The sequence below is a fragment of the Lissotriton vulgaris genome, chromosome 2_1, assembly GCF_964263255.1.
Source record: "Lissotriton vulgaris chromosome 2_1, aLisVul1.2, whole genome shotgun sequence".
Classification (NCBI taxonomy): domain Eukaryota; kingdom Metazoa; phylum Chordata; class Amphibia; order Caudata; family Salamandridae; genus Lissotriton; species Lissotriton vulgaris.
In genome coordinates, this window is record NC_141687.1 from 467,030,716 (window position 1) to 467,047,922 (window position 17,207).

The window sequence follows — 17,207 nt, forward strand, 5'->3', positions numbered from 1 at the left end:
ACCAGGTGACTACGTGGTCATAAGTTTTAAATCTCCAGACTTGGTGCAGGTAATTCTGGGTAGGACTGGGAATAGTAATATCATGGCCCAGGAAATAAATATTCTCCCGCTTGGATAGTTTTATCAACCACCCAGTGATCATTGGTGAATGATTGGGGGGGGGGGAGGATGATGTTGTTCTTAAGACTCAGTCAGGGTAGAGAGATGATTCCAATTGAAATACCATGGCAGCTGGGGGGGGGGGGGGGGGGGGGGGGGGACAAATACTTCCCTGGGTTAGACAGGGCAGCAATGAAATTCCACTTAGTAATCGCTACGGAATTCTGAATTTGCTGGAAGGAGTTGATTGACTGGGCAACTGTATGGCTTACTCAGGAGAATATTAAACCAAGCTGAAGCCCACCCCTAACATACTACGAGTGAACACCCCAATAAGGATTATCCCATCTCTATCAAACCTCACCTAGCTGTAGGTATTCAATCAACTCTACAAGCTTCATCGGGGCACAGGGAACTTTCTGGAGATCATATAAACACACAACTAGGACAACCCCAGAAGGATTTTAAGTCCTTAACCCTAGATGAGATTGAGATTAACGTAGAGGGTCACATTCCATCCGCCGAAGCCCCAACTAAGTTAAGAGAGATGAGCGATGAGGAAACCTGCAATTCTGCCTCGTGGAATATTGCAGGTCTACGCTCTAAGATAAGCAATCCCATTTGGTCTGATTTTATGAAACCATATGATGTTTTATCCCTTCAAGAAACCTGGTTGATAGACCCAATCCACATTAATGGTTATAAAACTTTCCACACTCCACCAGTGGAGGGTTTAAGTGGAAGGGCGGCTTATGTACTTACATTTCAAACACTCTAAATGTAAAAAAGATAGAAAATTATCTTGAGGAGACGCATTATTAGCTAATTATAGTGGATCTAGATAAAAAGCAATGCAGGCTAATGGTTAATTTTTATAACAACATTCCCACTGGAAACTTGGGATTGATAGTAGCAAAATTGACATTGGATGTGAGGACCATTTGCTGCAAAAAGCATAAAAGATACAATGGTGATTATGGTAGGGGATTGTAATTCTTCAATATGCTCTAAAGTTGATGGAAAGCAGTGTGGTTTTATATATGAAGAGGATACTAGCAATACCCATTTTTGTCATTCTGTGTTGGGGGACTTGTTTAATGAAATTATATATACTTTAGATTTGAGTTTTGCAAATGAAATCTGTGATCGACCAGTTCCCATGGGCTACACCTTCAATGGAAGAGGCTTATAAAGCACCATAGATTACGTATTTCTGATAAATACTCATGCTTCCAAATTTTGTGGTTTCTCTGTTGGAGATATTTCACTTAGTGGCCATTTTCCATTATGTTATTCTATATCATTGTCAGTAAATAAGATGTGGCATGATAATATTGACCAGGCATTATCTAATAATACGCTGGATAAGACAAATGGTTATACCTTGCGCTGGTCACTAGTTGATCCTTCCTTGGTTACAAAAAAAGTGAATCAGGAGTGTAAAATAACTGTAGAGACTTGTTTGTTATTCAGCCGTTCCAGTTAATGTCCTGACCTCCTTTCATCTAATCTCGGCAGCAGTGAGAGATGTACTATATGTACAGAACTCAAACAGAAGGAAAACTCAGGGTTGGTTTGACAAATATTGCACTCAAACACATAAGAATCTAAAAAATACTACACGAGACCCCTATAAATTCTACCGCTGTGAGGCAGGCAAGAGTTGATTACAGATTAGCCCTCAAGAAGAGAAAAATTGAATTACGTATTGAAGACTGGGAAGCTTTGCATAAAGCCTCGTCACTGGGAGATGGAGCGTCTTTCTGGAAAGTTGTTAAAGCACCCTATCTGAGCCCAAGAGATGCCCGTCCATGGAAATCGCTATTAGTGAGGATCTTTGGGTTAACGTTTTCACTAGGGTTTATGAATCTGGTGATAATTCTACAGCCATTACCAAGGAAACTTTACTGGACCCTAATATGCAACATTGTAACCTTGAGTTTGCCCTGGATGAAGTTAACCGAGCTATCACTGCAAGCCTTGGGGGTAAAGCACCTGGCCCTGACGGGGTACCGGTCGATTTGTTTTAAGCTAATTCGTCTTTATGGGGCCTTATAGTCACTCAAGTAATTAACGCCTGTTGTTCTGCTCCCTTTTTGGGTACCTAGACTGAATCAGTGATTGTTCCCATTTTTAAAAAAGGCAGTCGTCAGGACCCGGGCTGTTATAGGCCCATTTTACTTTTGGACTCCCTGGTCAAAGTCGTGGGTCGATTTATTGTAGAAAGATTGCAGGCCTTTCAAGAGGAAAGCAAAGTCCTTTCCGATATCCAATATGGTTTTCGGGAAGGCCTGGGAACATCAGAGCAGAGCCTAAATCTAGCCATCCTTATAGGGAAATGCACATGGGCGAAAGGGGGCAGGCTAATTTTAGCCTTTGTAGATGTCACCGCTGCATCTGATTTTGTGCACTATGAGAAGCTTTGGGAGATTCTGGAGGTGATGGGGGTAGTAGCTAAATTTATTCTTTTTCTCAGGCGCCTATATAATAATGCCCATGGCCGAGTAGATTATGTCTGAAAGGAGAACTTACTGCTCCTTTCCCCATTAAAAAGGGGGTCAGACAAGGCTGTGTCTGGCCCCCTTTCTTTTTAACCTTTATATTAATGGTCTAGAACAAGCATTAATCAAGAACAGTTACGATTTCCCTCAGATAGCCGGACGTCCTCTTTCCGCCCTCCTTTATGCGGATGATGCGGTTTTAATGTCCCGAACGCAAGTAGGCTTACAGAGGGTGCTTGATAATTTCATCAACTTTATGAAAGGTCTTGGTCTGAGGGTCAATATTTCAAAAACCTTTGTTATGAGGTGTGGGCATGGCAGTTAAAGGTGCAAGGACATGTTTGTGGACGGAAAAAAAGGATCAAGCCCACAAAGATTCTCGTATCTTGGTATACACTTTGATGAAAAAGTCTTATGAACCCAAGCTGTATTAGCAAAACAACTTGCTTTTGCAAGAACCACTACTGCCCTTGTACATTTCTCAAGGAAAAGGGTAAGAAACCCCCTCTGGAGCTTATGAAGATATATAAAGCTAAAAGTGTCTCCACAGCAATGTATGGAGCAGGGATATGGGGCCTTGCTAATCCTTACCCGCTGCAAACAGAAAATACGTTCCTGAGATACATCTTGTCCGTCCCATCTAGCACATCCTCGTATGTCTGTCATGCGGAACTGGGCCTGTCTCACATATCAGATCTTAATAAACTTGAGCCTATTCTTTTGTGGCATAGTGTGTGGACACAAATAGAGGCCCAGCTAAACAGGGACATACTGCTAGATAGCCTGAAACTGGAAGGGGCTCTAAAGATCCCTTAGCTAAGAGATGTTCACAATTTTATGGAAGATTTCGGACATCCTGAGTATTTTTCGGACCCTAGTAGCTTACATAAGGTCAGGATAAGGAGCTAAAAAAGGAGGGACTCCATCATCTGGAAGCCATAAGCTTGCCTTCTGAGATTTTAAAGCCCAGTGTTCAGTAGAATCAACAGATTATAATTACTTTTAAAATTCAATCTTATTTTAAAGATGTTCCTGGGGGTGATGATCGTTTTTTATTAACCAGTTTTAGAGTGGGGATCTTCCATTGAATCTTGAGTCTACCAACAATGAACAATCAGACCCAACAATTGCAACTGTGTACATATGATAATCTTTCAGAGCAATCCACCATCCATGTGTTGCTGTTTTGTAACCTCTACAGAGAACTGAGTAAGGTGTGGATTCTTCCTATTCTAAAATGCTTTGGGATTAGACAATGTAGGTCAGCTTTCATTGCTTTGCAATTCTTAGATAATGTACATATCACATTGAAGATAGCAATGTTTCCAAATCACAAAATTAACCTCAAGAAAAGGATGGTAACTCAACTCTAAGAGTCACATGGTAGTAAAAGGTACTGTCGTAGCCCTGATGGATTTAAGCACTTTATGACCCCACTTAACTTATTGCTATTTCTTTTAACATTCTATGTTGTTTTTAATGATTTTTTTATTAAGTGTATAATTAATTGAACCAGAAATATATATATAGGACGTTTTTCTCTTCTTAACTATATATATATATATATGTTTTTTATATGTGCTTTTATGATTGTATGAAATAGCAATCGAATAAAGCTGTATTTGACTTTGACACGCTAGAGCAAGTAGTCGAGTAATATGCCTCATATAATGTGCGACCCACAAATGTACTCAAGACAATCCACATGTGGTGTAACCAGAGCAGGTAAGTTGAATATTGGCTAAATACTACAAAAATATTTTGATTGCTGCGTATCTATGGAAGATGTCCAATTATCTAAGCACTTAGGGGTTCCAAGCTGGAAGTGACGCTAAAGAGCTCCACACAATAAATATATCTACATCGGGGGTCTCTAATCTTTTCTGAAATAGTAGCTTCTTCTGTTTAATGAAAATCACCCCAATCTACTAATATTATTACTGTTGTGATAGTGACCTCATCCGACAAGATTATATTATTTGCCACCCCATGCAAGATTATCAGCAGTGATCCCACTTGGGTGCATGAGGTTGGGTCCAGTAGTAATGTAAAAAATATTTTTTATAATTTGGATTGCCTTTGCAAGTGTAATACACAACAGGCATAGTTGCAGTGCTCCTGGCACCAAGTAACAATATTAATAGTAAGTCTCCACAGTGCCAGATGCTTTATCACTGACATACCAATAAAAAAATATTTGAGAAACTCAACCCTTTTCTAAAAACAAAGCCGCTCCTGGACACACCCATGGACCCTTCTCCTGCAACTCCTGCAAGTTCGACGGCACCAAGACCAACTCCTCATCCACAAACACAAAACAGATATCTGACACCAACCACCTACAATGCATCCTGCTCAACACCCGCTCAGTTCACAGGCACGCCATCGACCTCTGGAATCTACTAGACACCATCTCACCGGACGTCGCCTTCCTAACAGAAACATGGATGAACGCCTCATCAGCCCCAGACATCACCATTGCCATCCCGGAAGGCTATAAGATCATCCGTAAGGACCGCACCGACCAAACTGGAGGAGGCATCGCTATCGTCCATAAGAATTCCATCCGCATCTCAACCAGTTCAGACGTCAACCTTGCCAACACCGAACACCTTCACTTCCAGATCCACACCGACCCCAAGACCACACTCAGAGGCACCCTCCTCTACCGACCTCCAGGACCCCGTGCACAATTCAGTGACGACATCACTGATTTTATCACCCCACACGCCCTCCCCTCCGAGGAATACATTCTACTGGGAGGCCTCCACTTTCACCTGGAAAAGAGCAATGACAGCAACGCCGGCACCCTTCTGGACAACCTCGCTAACCTCGGACTCAGACAACTTGTCACTACCCCCACCCACATTGCAGGTCACACACTCGACCCTATCTTCACCTCCAGCAAACATGTCTCCTTCAGTCACACCACAGCTCTCCATTGGACGGACCACAGCTGCGTTCACTTTATCTACAATAAGACCACAACCCACAACCATCCTCAACCTACTCTGCGAAGAAACTGGAACAAAATTACCATCGACCACATCTCCTCATCGCTTCTCCAAAACCCCTCTGCCACTCCTCAAACCCCGACCAAGCAGCCATTAACCTCACCCAATGGCTATCCAACAGCGCCGACATCCTAGCACCGTTGAAAAAACATCAAATCAAACTAGGCAGCAAAAACGCCCCCTGGTTCAACGATGATCTTAAGAAATATAAGAAACTCTGTCGTTCCCTCGAGAAGGCCTGGAAAAAAGACCCAAACACCAGCACCAAGGACGCCTTCAAAAACGCCACCCGCATACACCACCAACTTATCCGGTCTGTCAAGAAAGCCACATTCAAAGATCGACTAGACAACAACGCCCACAACAGCAAGGAGTTATTCAACATTGTCAAAGAGTTTACCAACCCCACTGCCAACTCCAATGACATCACCCCCTACCAAGCCCTCTGCGACTCCCTAGCTTCATTCTTCCACAACAAAATCGCAGACATCCATAACAGCTTCGACAACCAACCCGGAGACCAACCCACCCATCCTTCTGCCACACCTTCACCCCCCCTGAACATCCTTAATGACTGGAACACAATCTCCACTGAGGACACCATCCGCCTGATGAACTCCATCCACACAGGATCCCCCACAGACCCATGCCCTCACCACATCTTCAACAAAGCAGACTCCATCATAGCACCACACCTCAGAGACGTCATCAACTGCTCCCTCAACTCCGCCACCTTCCCGGAAAGCTGGAAACACGCAGAACTCAGCGCCCTTCTGAAAAAACCCACAGCTGACCCCACCGAACTCAAAAACTACCGCCCCATCTCGCTCCTTTCATTCCCGGCCAAAGTCATCGAGAAAGCTGTCAACAACCAGCTCGCCGCCTTCCTCGAAACCAACAAATCCCTCGACTCCTCACAGTCCGGCTTCCGAGCCAAACACAGCACTGAGACCGCCCTCATCGCAGCAACAGACGACATTCGAACTCTACTGGACAATGGAGACACAGTCGCCCTCATCCTCCTCGACCTCTCCGCAGCCTTCGACACAGTCTGTCATAGCACCCTATTACAGCGCCTCAATAACATCGGAATCCAAGGAAAAACACTGGAATGGATCACATCGTTCCTCACCGGAAGAACCCAGAGAGTCCGCCTCCCACCATTCAAGTCAGAGGCCACTGAAGTCATCTGCGGCGTGCCACAAGGATCTTCACTCAGCCCCACCCTTTTCAACGTATACATGAGCCCCCTCGCGGCCATCGCACGCCAACACAACCTCAACATCATCTCCTACGCTGACGACACTCAACTGATCCTATCACTCACCAGAGACCTTAACACTGTCAAAACCAACCTACACGAAGGAATGAAAGAAGTAGCCGAGTGGATGAAGCACAGCCGTCTGAAACTGAACTCAGAAAAAACAGAAGACCTTGACTCTTGGTGGCCAGAGGCCCTTGGAAAAGCACCCATCCCGACGGACCACGCACGTAACCTGGGCGTTATCCTGGACTCCTCACTCTCTATGAACAGACAAGTCAACGCCGTTTCATCATCTTGCTTCAACATTCTTCGCATGCTCAAAAAAACATTTCGCTGGATCCCCACCGAAACTAGAAAAACGGTCACGAGTCGCCTGGACTACGGAAACACCCTATACGCCGGTAGCACCGCAAAACTCCAGAAAAAACTCCAACCCATCCAGAACGCTTCAGCCAGACTCATACTAGACATCCCACGTAAAGACCACATCTCTGGTCACCTGAAAAACCTCCACTGGCTCCCCGTCAATAAGAGGATTACTTTCCGCCTCCTAACCCACGCGCACAAAGCACTTTACGAACATGGACCCGAATGCCTCAACTCACGTCTTTCCTTCTACACCCCCTCCTGCCAGCTACGATCCTCCAAATAAGCCCTTGCCACTGTACCTCGCATCAACAAAACCACCATGGGAGGTAGATCCTTCTCCTACCTGGCAGCTAAAACCTGGAACTCACTTCCCACTCACCTTCGCCTCACTCAGAACCACCTAGCATTCAGAAAACAACTTAAAACTTGGATATTCGACAAGTAATTCCCCTCCTTTCTTCAAGCGCCTTGAGACCCTCTGGGTATGTAGCGCGCTATATAAATCATTTGACTTGACTTGACTTGGTTTGTCAATATGAAGAATTTGGATTAGATGAGAATGTTAAGAGGAGACCTCCATCTTGGGACACTTCGATCTCCGGTTGCTTCGTTAAAGACAGTCCAAACAAAATGCATTTTCCCTAGAGAAAGTTAGTCAGATTATTCAGAAGTGGTTCATAAGTTGTCCATGGGGTTTAGGAGGAGGAACTCACAATCAATCTGCTGATATGTGCATAGTTTACCCCACAAAGGGACTGAACTGCTTAGCTAATCAGCTATTTTCCTCCCGTCCGAGAAACCATCCAGCAGTATTTGTACTTAGTTTATCATTGGAAGTTATATTCTCTTTAATGAGAAGAAAACTACGTGGGGGTATGTTATAGCTGACTACTATGCTCTCCCATTCTATGAATGGCAGCTAAAGTTTATCTATCGCTGGTAGGGTGTAGGCCTAAATAAGTACATGAGCACGGTCACTGTGACATTTGCTCTTGGCTGAAGGACGAAGCTGTAATGAAAAAGCAGCACTTAGAAACACCTAATGGTGAAAGTAAGTCATTTCAGCATAGCACATGTCACTTTATTCAAGGCTGATTTACCTTGCATTTTATCACCAGTGGGTAGCTCAAAACATCAAGTTCTAGTGAAGCGAGTCCGCTTTTGCTTTGGCGGCAGTTTAATTTACATCATGTAGCACGTGTCACTTTAAAGTCAATCTATACTGTACTCTATTCTTAATGGTGACACTTTAACATATTGTATTTTTTGATACTGTGGGATTACAAATAACGGTGGGATATAATTGTACTGTTTTGGCACATGCCACTTTATTTAAGGCCTATTTACCTTGCACTTTATTACTAGTGGGCCGCTCTAAACACCCAGTTCTAGCTAAACGAGTCCGCTTCTGCGGCAGATTAATTCATACTGTGCAACACGTGTCACTTTAAAGCCAATCCACATGCACTTTATTCTGAGTGTTCATACTTTATAGTAAGAGTACTGTATAAGGGGCACATTTTTGCCAAGCAAGGACTTAAGGTCCCAAGACCCTACGTGGTTCACTTCTACTGTTCTGTACTAGCACCCTTCCAGCCCCACCCGTAGTTGCTACATTACAATTTGGTAGCCGCCATTCATGTTCCTGCCGGAGCTCTTATAGGGCCAATTACTTATCTTCCCTTTGTACAGTTCTATCTGTTTGTAATATCATGGCAAGGAGGAAGACCTTCAAGCCATTTACTGATGAATCATGCACTACGATTGACTTATATCTGGTCAAAGCAGTTAATGTCCTCTCAGAAGCAAAAGACCGCACTGAGAGCGCCTGTCCATGGGTTCTAGCTATATGGGGGGAGAACTGCGGAATAAGGTCAGGGTCCCTATTAGTCCCCCTAGCGAGACTAGATCTAATAAATCGATAAATAAGTCAATGCTAGTCGAGGAGTTAGGCTCCAACGCCATTAATGCGGGAGGGATAAGTTGGGACCATACCCGAATATCTTTGATTCCTACTTTGACCATCCCTGAAAGCCCCCCGCCTCTGAAAAAGACCAGGGGACGCAGAGAGAATACCTTAGAACAGGGGAATTACAACTCTAACCCCAAGACAAAAAACGATAAAAAGAGTACTTATATTGGGAAACCAGGTTGACTAGAATAGACCCTATACAGCATGGCTTAACTTTAGCGACCATTTCTGATAAAGTGATAGAGCTCTTAAGGCCGCTTTATGACAAACTCGATATTTTAGCCAGAGAAATCCATAAGATCAGCGGATCGCTAGATAAAGTTAATGGTAAACTCCAAAATGAGTTGATTAGGATCCAACAAAAAGATGCCATTATAGGCCCCATTAATTTGATCTCTGCCCCAGTTGGTGAACCCAGTAATAATTCTAAGGAGCGGATCCCTATCACAGAGGTGGCAAATAGGTATAAAGATGGAAATACAGTAACAGGAAAGTTAACCAATAACTATTGACCTAAACCACCCCAGAAGGAGAGAATAGAGACTAAGTCAGATAAAACTATTAGATCTGATTCTGTAAAGTCTGACGGCCCAAAAACATCAGCTTATGGGGATAGAAAAATCGCCACGGCTGCAGACTTTGCCCCCGTATGTAGTGCTTATGTCGCACTTTTGGTTAATGTACCTAAACTCCAGCCTGGCCAGGTAGAAGAACATGGTTCACTTATGAACAAAGTAGTGTTTTGGTTGACCAATAATTGTGGCTATCCAATGGAAGGGGCAAGTCAGATTTTGACAACAGGTAGAGTGGGCTGGATTGGGCCCCTAAAAAAATGCTTTGATGGCGATTTATTAATTTCAGGTCCCCGAGGTGGGCAAATAATACTCTTAAAAATGCACCACCACCCTCTCCCCGGGAATTTAATACCACTCTTCTCCCTTTAGGGTACTTTTATAGACATCCACTGGTGATGCATGGAAATGATAGCCGGCCTAGAAATGGACCTTTGCTAGCCCCCTCCCTGTTTTTTCCCTTACCCAATTTTGCTATCCCAGTAGCCAACAGATATCAGGCCGAGGGTAATCTGGATACCAACGATTGACGTGAGGGATCCATACAGTCCAGTCAGGTAGCATGGGAAAGAATCTAAATGACAAAAATTCAACTAGGAAGACTGACCCATGCATGATAGAGCAGGGAGGGACGCTACCTATAAATGCAATATGGACACCTACCACCCCTGGTGATTTAGATTGTATTGCTGAATAACCAATTCCCACTAGTGAAGAGGTGGGGCATGAAGCACCCTCTCAGGAAGTTTCCAAAGTGAATATGGGCAAAGGGTATCAAGTCACCACCTGGAATATTGCCGGTTTTAAAAGCAAAATAGGTACACCATCATAGTCAGATTTTATTTTGGCACAACATGATATTATATGCCTACAGGAGACGTGGTGTATTGAACCAATTTACGTAGAGGGTTTTACCTCCCATTGGCTCCCAGCTCAGGCTTCCCTTTCGGGTAGAGCAGAGGGTGGTCGTTTGATCTTGATTTTCACCAATTTGAATAAATGTAAAATTAAATGTTGCACTATTGTTGGTACCCATGCCCAGATTATGTCGCTGCAAAAAACAAAAGTTGAATAGATCTCTATTTTTTACTTTTTGGGGAGCTATAACAAATTATGCTCAGCAAAACACATTTCTTTATGTTTCAACCTCTTTTTCATTTATACAGTTTGTAATTTCTTATCTTTTTATCAAAAAATGTTTTGGTCTGTTTAAAAAGGAAAAGATAATACAAAATTTACATATATTTACAACACACTATTTACAACCACATTAGACTAGACAACACATTTTACATCACTGTAATTTACAAAGAAATTAAACAGTACAATACACACACAATTATATCCAAAAAACACTAAATCACTTATCATTTAATAAGAATAACTCATGTAGTGATCAAATCAAATTCATAAAGAGCATATATTCAATAAATCCGTTGTCAAGGTATTTACAAGAAAAAATAAATTTGTTTTTTATGCTCTATGTTGAAATGCTGACGCATTTCGAATCCTAGGGTATCACTTCCTAGATTCTCATCATGGCTCTCTATTTTTCTTGTTCTGACTTTCTATAAAATATAGACAAGAACGTATTTTTAGTTAAAAGTGCTCGTATTATAAAGCTCTTTATACAATGGCTCTTAATTGCTGCTCTCTAAATACCTTTAGAGCTGAAAGTTTTCTCATCTGCTTATTTCTCTTTGATTCGTTAATCTGGGGTTTTCTTTGTTTAGACTGGGTTTCGTCTGAAAGAAATATGTATATTTTCTCTTAGGACCCGGTTATATTTTTACAAAGGACGCTCCACATTTTTATTTAGAATTTCTCCTACCTTAATCTCAATGGTGTGCACTTCCCGAAGTTTTCATGTCGATCGACCCAAAAATTCTGTTCGTAATTTGAAAAAAATGATTTTTTTTTTTAGTCCAGCTGGAATGGACTCGTTTTTGACAGTGCAGGGGCTCAAACACTCGAAGTGACTAAGGAGTTTACCTGTATACATTTTTGTTTGTGTGCAATGCGGGGCCAGCTACTTCCAATGGTCTTTATACTCTGCACAAAACCATCTTTGACCTTCTGTACCTAAACACAGAAGCCGATTATTACTCTCAGTTTGGCAACATTGTTTCACTGGTTAAAACGTAGCTCTTGCAAAGCCAGCTAGTTTTTATACTTCATTTTGAATGCCGCGCCTACCTTAGTCTCGGCGTTGCCTCGACTTTATACGCTGATGATGCAGTTTTACTTTCTCGCACCCTCATCGGCTTACAGCGTCTTATTGATAATGTTACTGTTTTTAGTGCCAAAAGAAAGCTTTTAATCAATACATCGAAAACTTTTGTTATGGCTTGCGGTAGTAACCCTATAACATCCAGATCTATATTGAAGGTTCTAAGGTACAGATAGTCAAAACATTTTGTTATTTGGGTGTCACATTTGCAGGGAACAGGTCATGGGCTCAAGAACAGGAAAATGCCTGTTTTAAGATGTTGAGAAATACATATGGTATTTTTAGATTTGCGGCTAAACTGGGTAATCGTCGCATCAAAGATATGTTGACAATCTATGAGATACGAGGTGTCACTGCGGCCCTTTATGGGGCAGGTGTTTGGAGACATTGCAAAGGTACTGTATTACAACAATCCGAAAATTTTAAAACGCTTGTTGTTTAAAACGCTTTATCGGCCTCCACAGAACTGATTCATCGTGAGGTGGGCATCAAATATATTTCAGATTTGGCCTCAATGCGCCCTCTCCTTCTATGGAAATCTATATGGTCAACAGAGGAGACCATGTTCACCCAATCCAAAATATGGGACTGCCTCAAAATGGACAATTGCCTAAGAATACCTTGGCTTAATTATATGTTTTACTGGTTTAAATTTTGATTTAATTGTTATATTCGGCTGGATCCTGGGTGTGCAGATTTTGTTGCTAGAACTGAGGTAAAATCGATTTTATTAGCCCACAAAACAGAGGCACGTTCCCGTGTTATTAAGAACCAATCAACTTTCTTTTTTTATCTGCAACTGGATCTGAAACAGGGATTCCAAACCTACCTGTCAGTCGTGCCAAGAGCATCACACCGATTTGTGCTGACACGCCTAAGATTGGGTATCATACACCATCTTGTTAATTTCCCAGTTATGAAACAATGTTCTGCTCACCCATGCCCATGCGGTGGAGTTTCCCGACAAAGCTGCTGCCATATGTTATTATTCTGTAAATTGTATTCCCATTTTAGGAAATTTTATTCAAAACTATTCCTTTTATACCACAATATACGATCTACCAAAGACGCCATGGAGTTTCTCCTTAGATTAGAGGACCCAGGACTGTGTTTTTATTTAGCTACATTTCTCTTGAAATCTATTAGCATTAGGAAATCTATGATCATTGATATTTGACTGTATGATTTTTAGGATACCATGTAACCTTCTGCATTTGCACTTTTGAATTAGGACCATATATGTTTATGCAAAACGCTAGGGTTTTTATATGAATTATGCACTCGCCCTTTTGTATCTTGTTTATGAACTTTGATGTACTTATATTTTATTAATCCTGCAGTTTCATACATTTTTGATTATTATTGTAGATTGTTTTATGCTTGTACTGCTTATATGGTTGATTTATTTAACCGAATAAAAGCTTCCAAATCAATGGGTCCAGTAGTAATGTAAAAAAAGAGTTTGCTAATTTCAATTGCCTTTGGAAGTGTAATACACAACAGGCATAGCTGCAGTGCTCCTGGCACCAAGTTTCAATATTAATAGTGAGTGTCCACAGTACTGATGCTTTATCACTGACATACCAGCTTTAAAAATATTTGAGAAACTCAACCCTTTTCTAAAAACATCAGCTTATGAGTTCTGAAAATACACACATTTTCTCCTCCAAACATACTTTTCAATATTTGGATCATATATTAATTCACTCAAGCAAAAGCTTCTAATTTTGTTGGGTGGGCTGCACACATGGGAGAAACTTGCAAGTAGCTGGAGAGCTAGCAGTAGCTCACGTGCTACTCGTTGGAGAAACCAGAATTGCGGCTCAAATATGGAGGCATGCATGTGACCGGGCCGCTTTTCACTTTACAAGCTCAGAACTAAAGCATACTTAGGGTATCCAAGCTGGAGTTGTTGCACTGAGCATCACATGTTCTGTGTGGCTGCCTCATGCTTACCATGCAAGCGAACCAGTTCCTGCCTTCTGTACATTCGCAGTCCAGTTTTAGAAGAGGTCGAGCGATTAGACCCCTTTCTCATTAGAAGCACAGAACTAATGCTCACTTGTTTCTTACATTTTACTTGTTGTGAATGCCAGGAGACATTAGGATGTTTGTGTTGGTGCGTATTCAGCCTTCAGCATTTGTCGCTATTACTTACAGTTCTTGTGATTCCATAACATAAGGGGTCATGAGTGTCTGTCCTTGTTCCATAAAGAGGTATTCAGGTTTGATTGTTGGTTTGTCAATACGAAGAATTTGGATTAGATGAGAATGTTAAGAGGAGACCTCCATCTTGGGACACTTCGATCTCCGGTTGCTTCGTTAAAGACAGTCCAAACAAAATGCTTTGTCCCCAGAGAAAGTTAATCAGATTATTCAGAAGTGGTTCATAAATTGTCCATGGGATTTAGGAGGAGGAACTCCCAATCAAACTGCTGATATGTGCATAGTTTACCCCACAAAATGAGAAGAAAACTAAGTGGGGGTATGTTCTAGATGACCACTATGCTCTCCCATGCTATGAATGGCAGCTTAGTTTATCTATCACTGGTAGGGTGTAGGCCTAAATAAGTATATAAGCACGGGCACTGTGACATTTGCTCTTGGCTGAAGGAAGAAGCTGTAATGAAAAAGCAGCACTTAGAAACACCTAATGGTGAAAGAAAGTCATTTCAGCATAAATGTCCATGGATGGCAGGTATTCAAACCTCTGACACAGAGCGATGCACCTTAGAGAAGAGAGTAATATTGTTCCATAAACATGTATGTATCTATGTATGTTTGTCCATAGCAGACACTAGGGAGGGGAGGTGGGGAAAGGTACAGTAACATTGGTGTGAAAGGCCTGCCTAGCTTCTTAGGTAGTGGTAATAGTTTAGTCCAAGAAGGTCATATGCCATATGCTCTGGAAGGTGAATAAAATACTGTGAACAAAAAGCTGAATATCTGTTAATAAACAATAGACAGCACATGCTCTATCTGTCATTGGTTGAAGTGTGAATAGAGGTCTGCTGCTCTACGATGCTGCTGGTGCATGTGTGCTGGACTGGCAAACTCTGGTCAGGAGAAAAGCGTGCGGGTATTTGGAAACACCATCTTAAATAGCCCGTTCCATAATGATTCTGACTAGATGTTGTTTGATATTCTATTTATTATGCATAACTGACCAGATTAGAAACCATATGAAACCCAGTGCATCAAGAATTATAACACGAGTGTAGACCCTCCAGATGTATTCAACATGTAAAAGATGGATAAGCAAACAGGAGCCAATGTCCTGGGCGGAGAAGTGCTTTCCTTACAGCCATATACAGAGTATAATAATACTGCAACAATAGCAAAAGCAGGATTTATGCGGACTAACGCTTTAATGAATTGCTAATGATGGGATGCAGAGCCAATCAAATGGATAGTAATTTAACGATTCATTGAATTTGACACTCCTCTCACATCTGGCTAATATTTCTCTCCAACCTAGAGTCTTGTACATTGGCCTTGCCTGTAATACAGCTCGCTACCTGTACATCTCTTACCTGGAAAACGCCTGGACTGTACTCCCCATGGAGGTTCTTCAAGGTAAGGCAAAAAATATATTGGATTGTTTAGCTTGAAAGATGCCTTTAATATAATGTAATGTAAATATGTCTTGTAAAGCGCATGAATCACCCCACATGGGGTATCTCTGCGCTGTAGACCACTGGGGAACCCGTCCTGGCTTTCCCTGTGAGATGGTCCCTACTGGGTATCTCCAAGGTGAAACCAGGCATCCCCGGTGTATGTGGGGGGCCGTTGTGGAGATGAGGCAAGCTAATGCCCAGAGTTGCCGAGTGTGATCCCTGGTTAGAGTAGGCACTGAGGCGAGAATTATCGAGTCCGCTGACCCTGGTCCACAACCCTGCCGCATCGGGAATTGAACCCTGGTCCCGGGCCGTCCTCTGCTTCCGGGTCTGCCGCCTCTAACCAGTGAGCCACACCACTCCACTCCTTTATACGACCTTTAAAGTAGTATATTTGACAGAGAGTAATATAAATGGATGCCATGTTGGAGGTCTACTGAGAAGTGCATAACATTCATCCATAACTTGCATAAAAAAAGCTGCGAAAAATCACAAAAGGATTTCATTAGATAAGGACTTGGGTTTGGAAATTGTGGTTTCCAGAGGTGCATTTTATATGGGGAACATCATTTACAATGAAACTTTTACCCGGCACTACCATTACAACGCAGGATTCACAACGAAAGTCGTTACAACGACTTTCGCTGGAGGGCGCTGTTGGATAGGGAATAGTTTAATTTCTATACAACACCTTCCCTTCTATTCATGGAGATTGGAGTTGAAATAGAAAATTAAACTATTCCACTATCCAGCGCCCCCCAACGCAAGTCGTTATAACGACTTGCATTGTAATACCCGAGTTGTCAAGGCATGCGTGGTAAAAGCATGCGTTGAAACGACATCCATCCATTTTATATAGCCATAATCGTATGCAGGTAGATAGATTAAATGTATTAATGAAACTCAAATGCACATTGTTTACATTGAGCTTTTACTTAAATCTGCATCACTTATTTGATGTCACAATTGTCCATAAATTTTATTGAAATGTTATATACCGACTGGCGGATATACCTACTGGCGGTTGCCAGTAGGTAGTTATAGTTGGGACCTACTTTCCATCGGAAAGCCGCAACATTCTATTTGCAATATTTTCGGGTCGCCGGCCCTGCAGGTAGGCCGGGACTTCTCCCGGACATCCTGACCAGAGTCCATTTTTTTAATGGAAAAGGAGGCCATCCTTCGGGCAGCGCGTGCTAAACCGGACCTTGTTTACGGGGGACACAAGATTCAAATCTTTCAAGATCTCGCGCCCAATACCTTGCGAAGACGCCGGGCTTTCAGACCAGTGACAGACAAGCTGAGAAACCTGGATGTCCCCTATCAGTGGGGCCACCCATTTGCCATCATTTTTTAATGGGATTCCAAACGCCGGGTGGTATGGTCCTACAAAGAAGCGGCACAACTACTCCACCTCTCACTGACGCTGCCTGCTAGTCCCACGCGTCTTCCGCCGCTCACACGGCGCCTGCCAAACCATCCTGTCTACGGTACGCCGTAATAGACGCTCTCCATGCCCCGACGACCAAAGTACCTCACAAACCAAGCAAGATATTATACAGCATATCA

The 17,207-nt window shown here is 42.4% G+C and overlaps 1 protein-coding gene across 1 annotated transcript in view; it reads left to right on the forward strand.

The window, feature by feature from the left end:
* MFSD6 (major facilitator superfamily domain containing 6) overlaps positions 1 to 17,207 on the forward strand; it is a 418,145-nt gene that overhangs the window by 161,513 nt on the left and 239,425 nt on the right. The window contains exon 3 of the mRNA XM_086955375.1: positions 15,500 to 15,597. Within this exon, the coding sequence (XP_086811501.1) occupies positions 15,500 to 15,597 (98 nt within the window). The remainder of the gene's footprint in view (positions 1 to 15,499; positions 15,598 to 17,207) is intronic.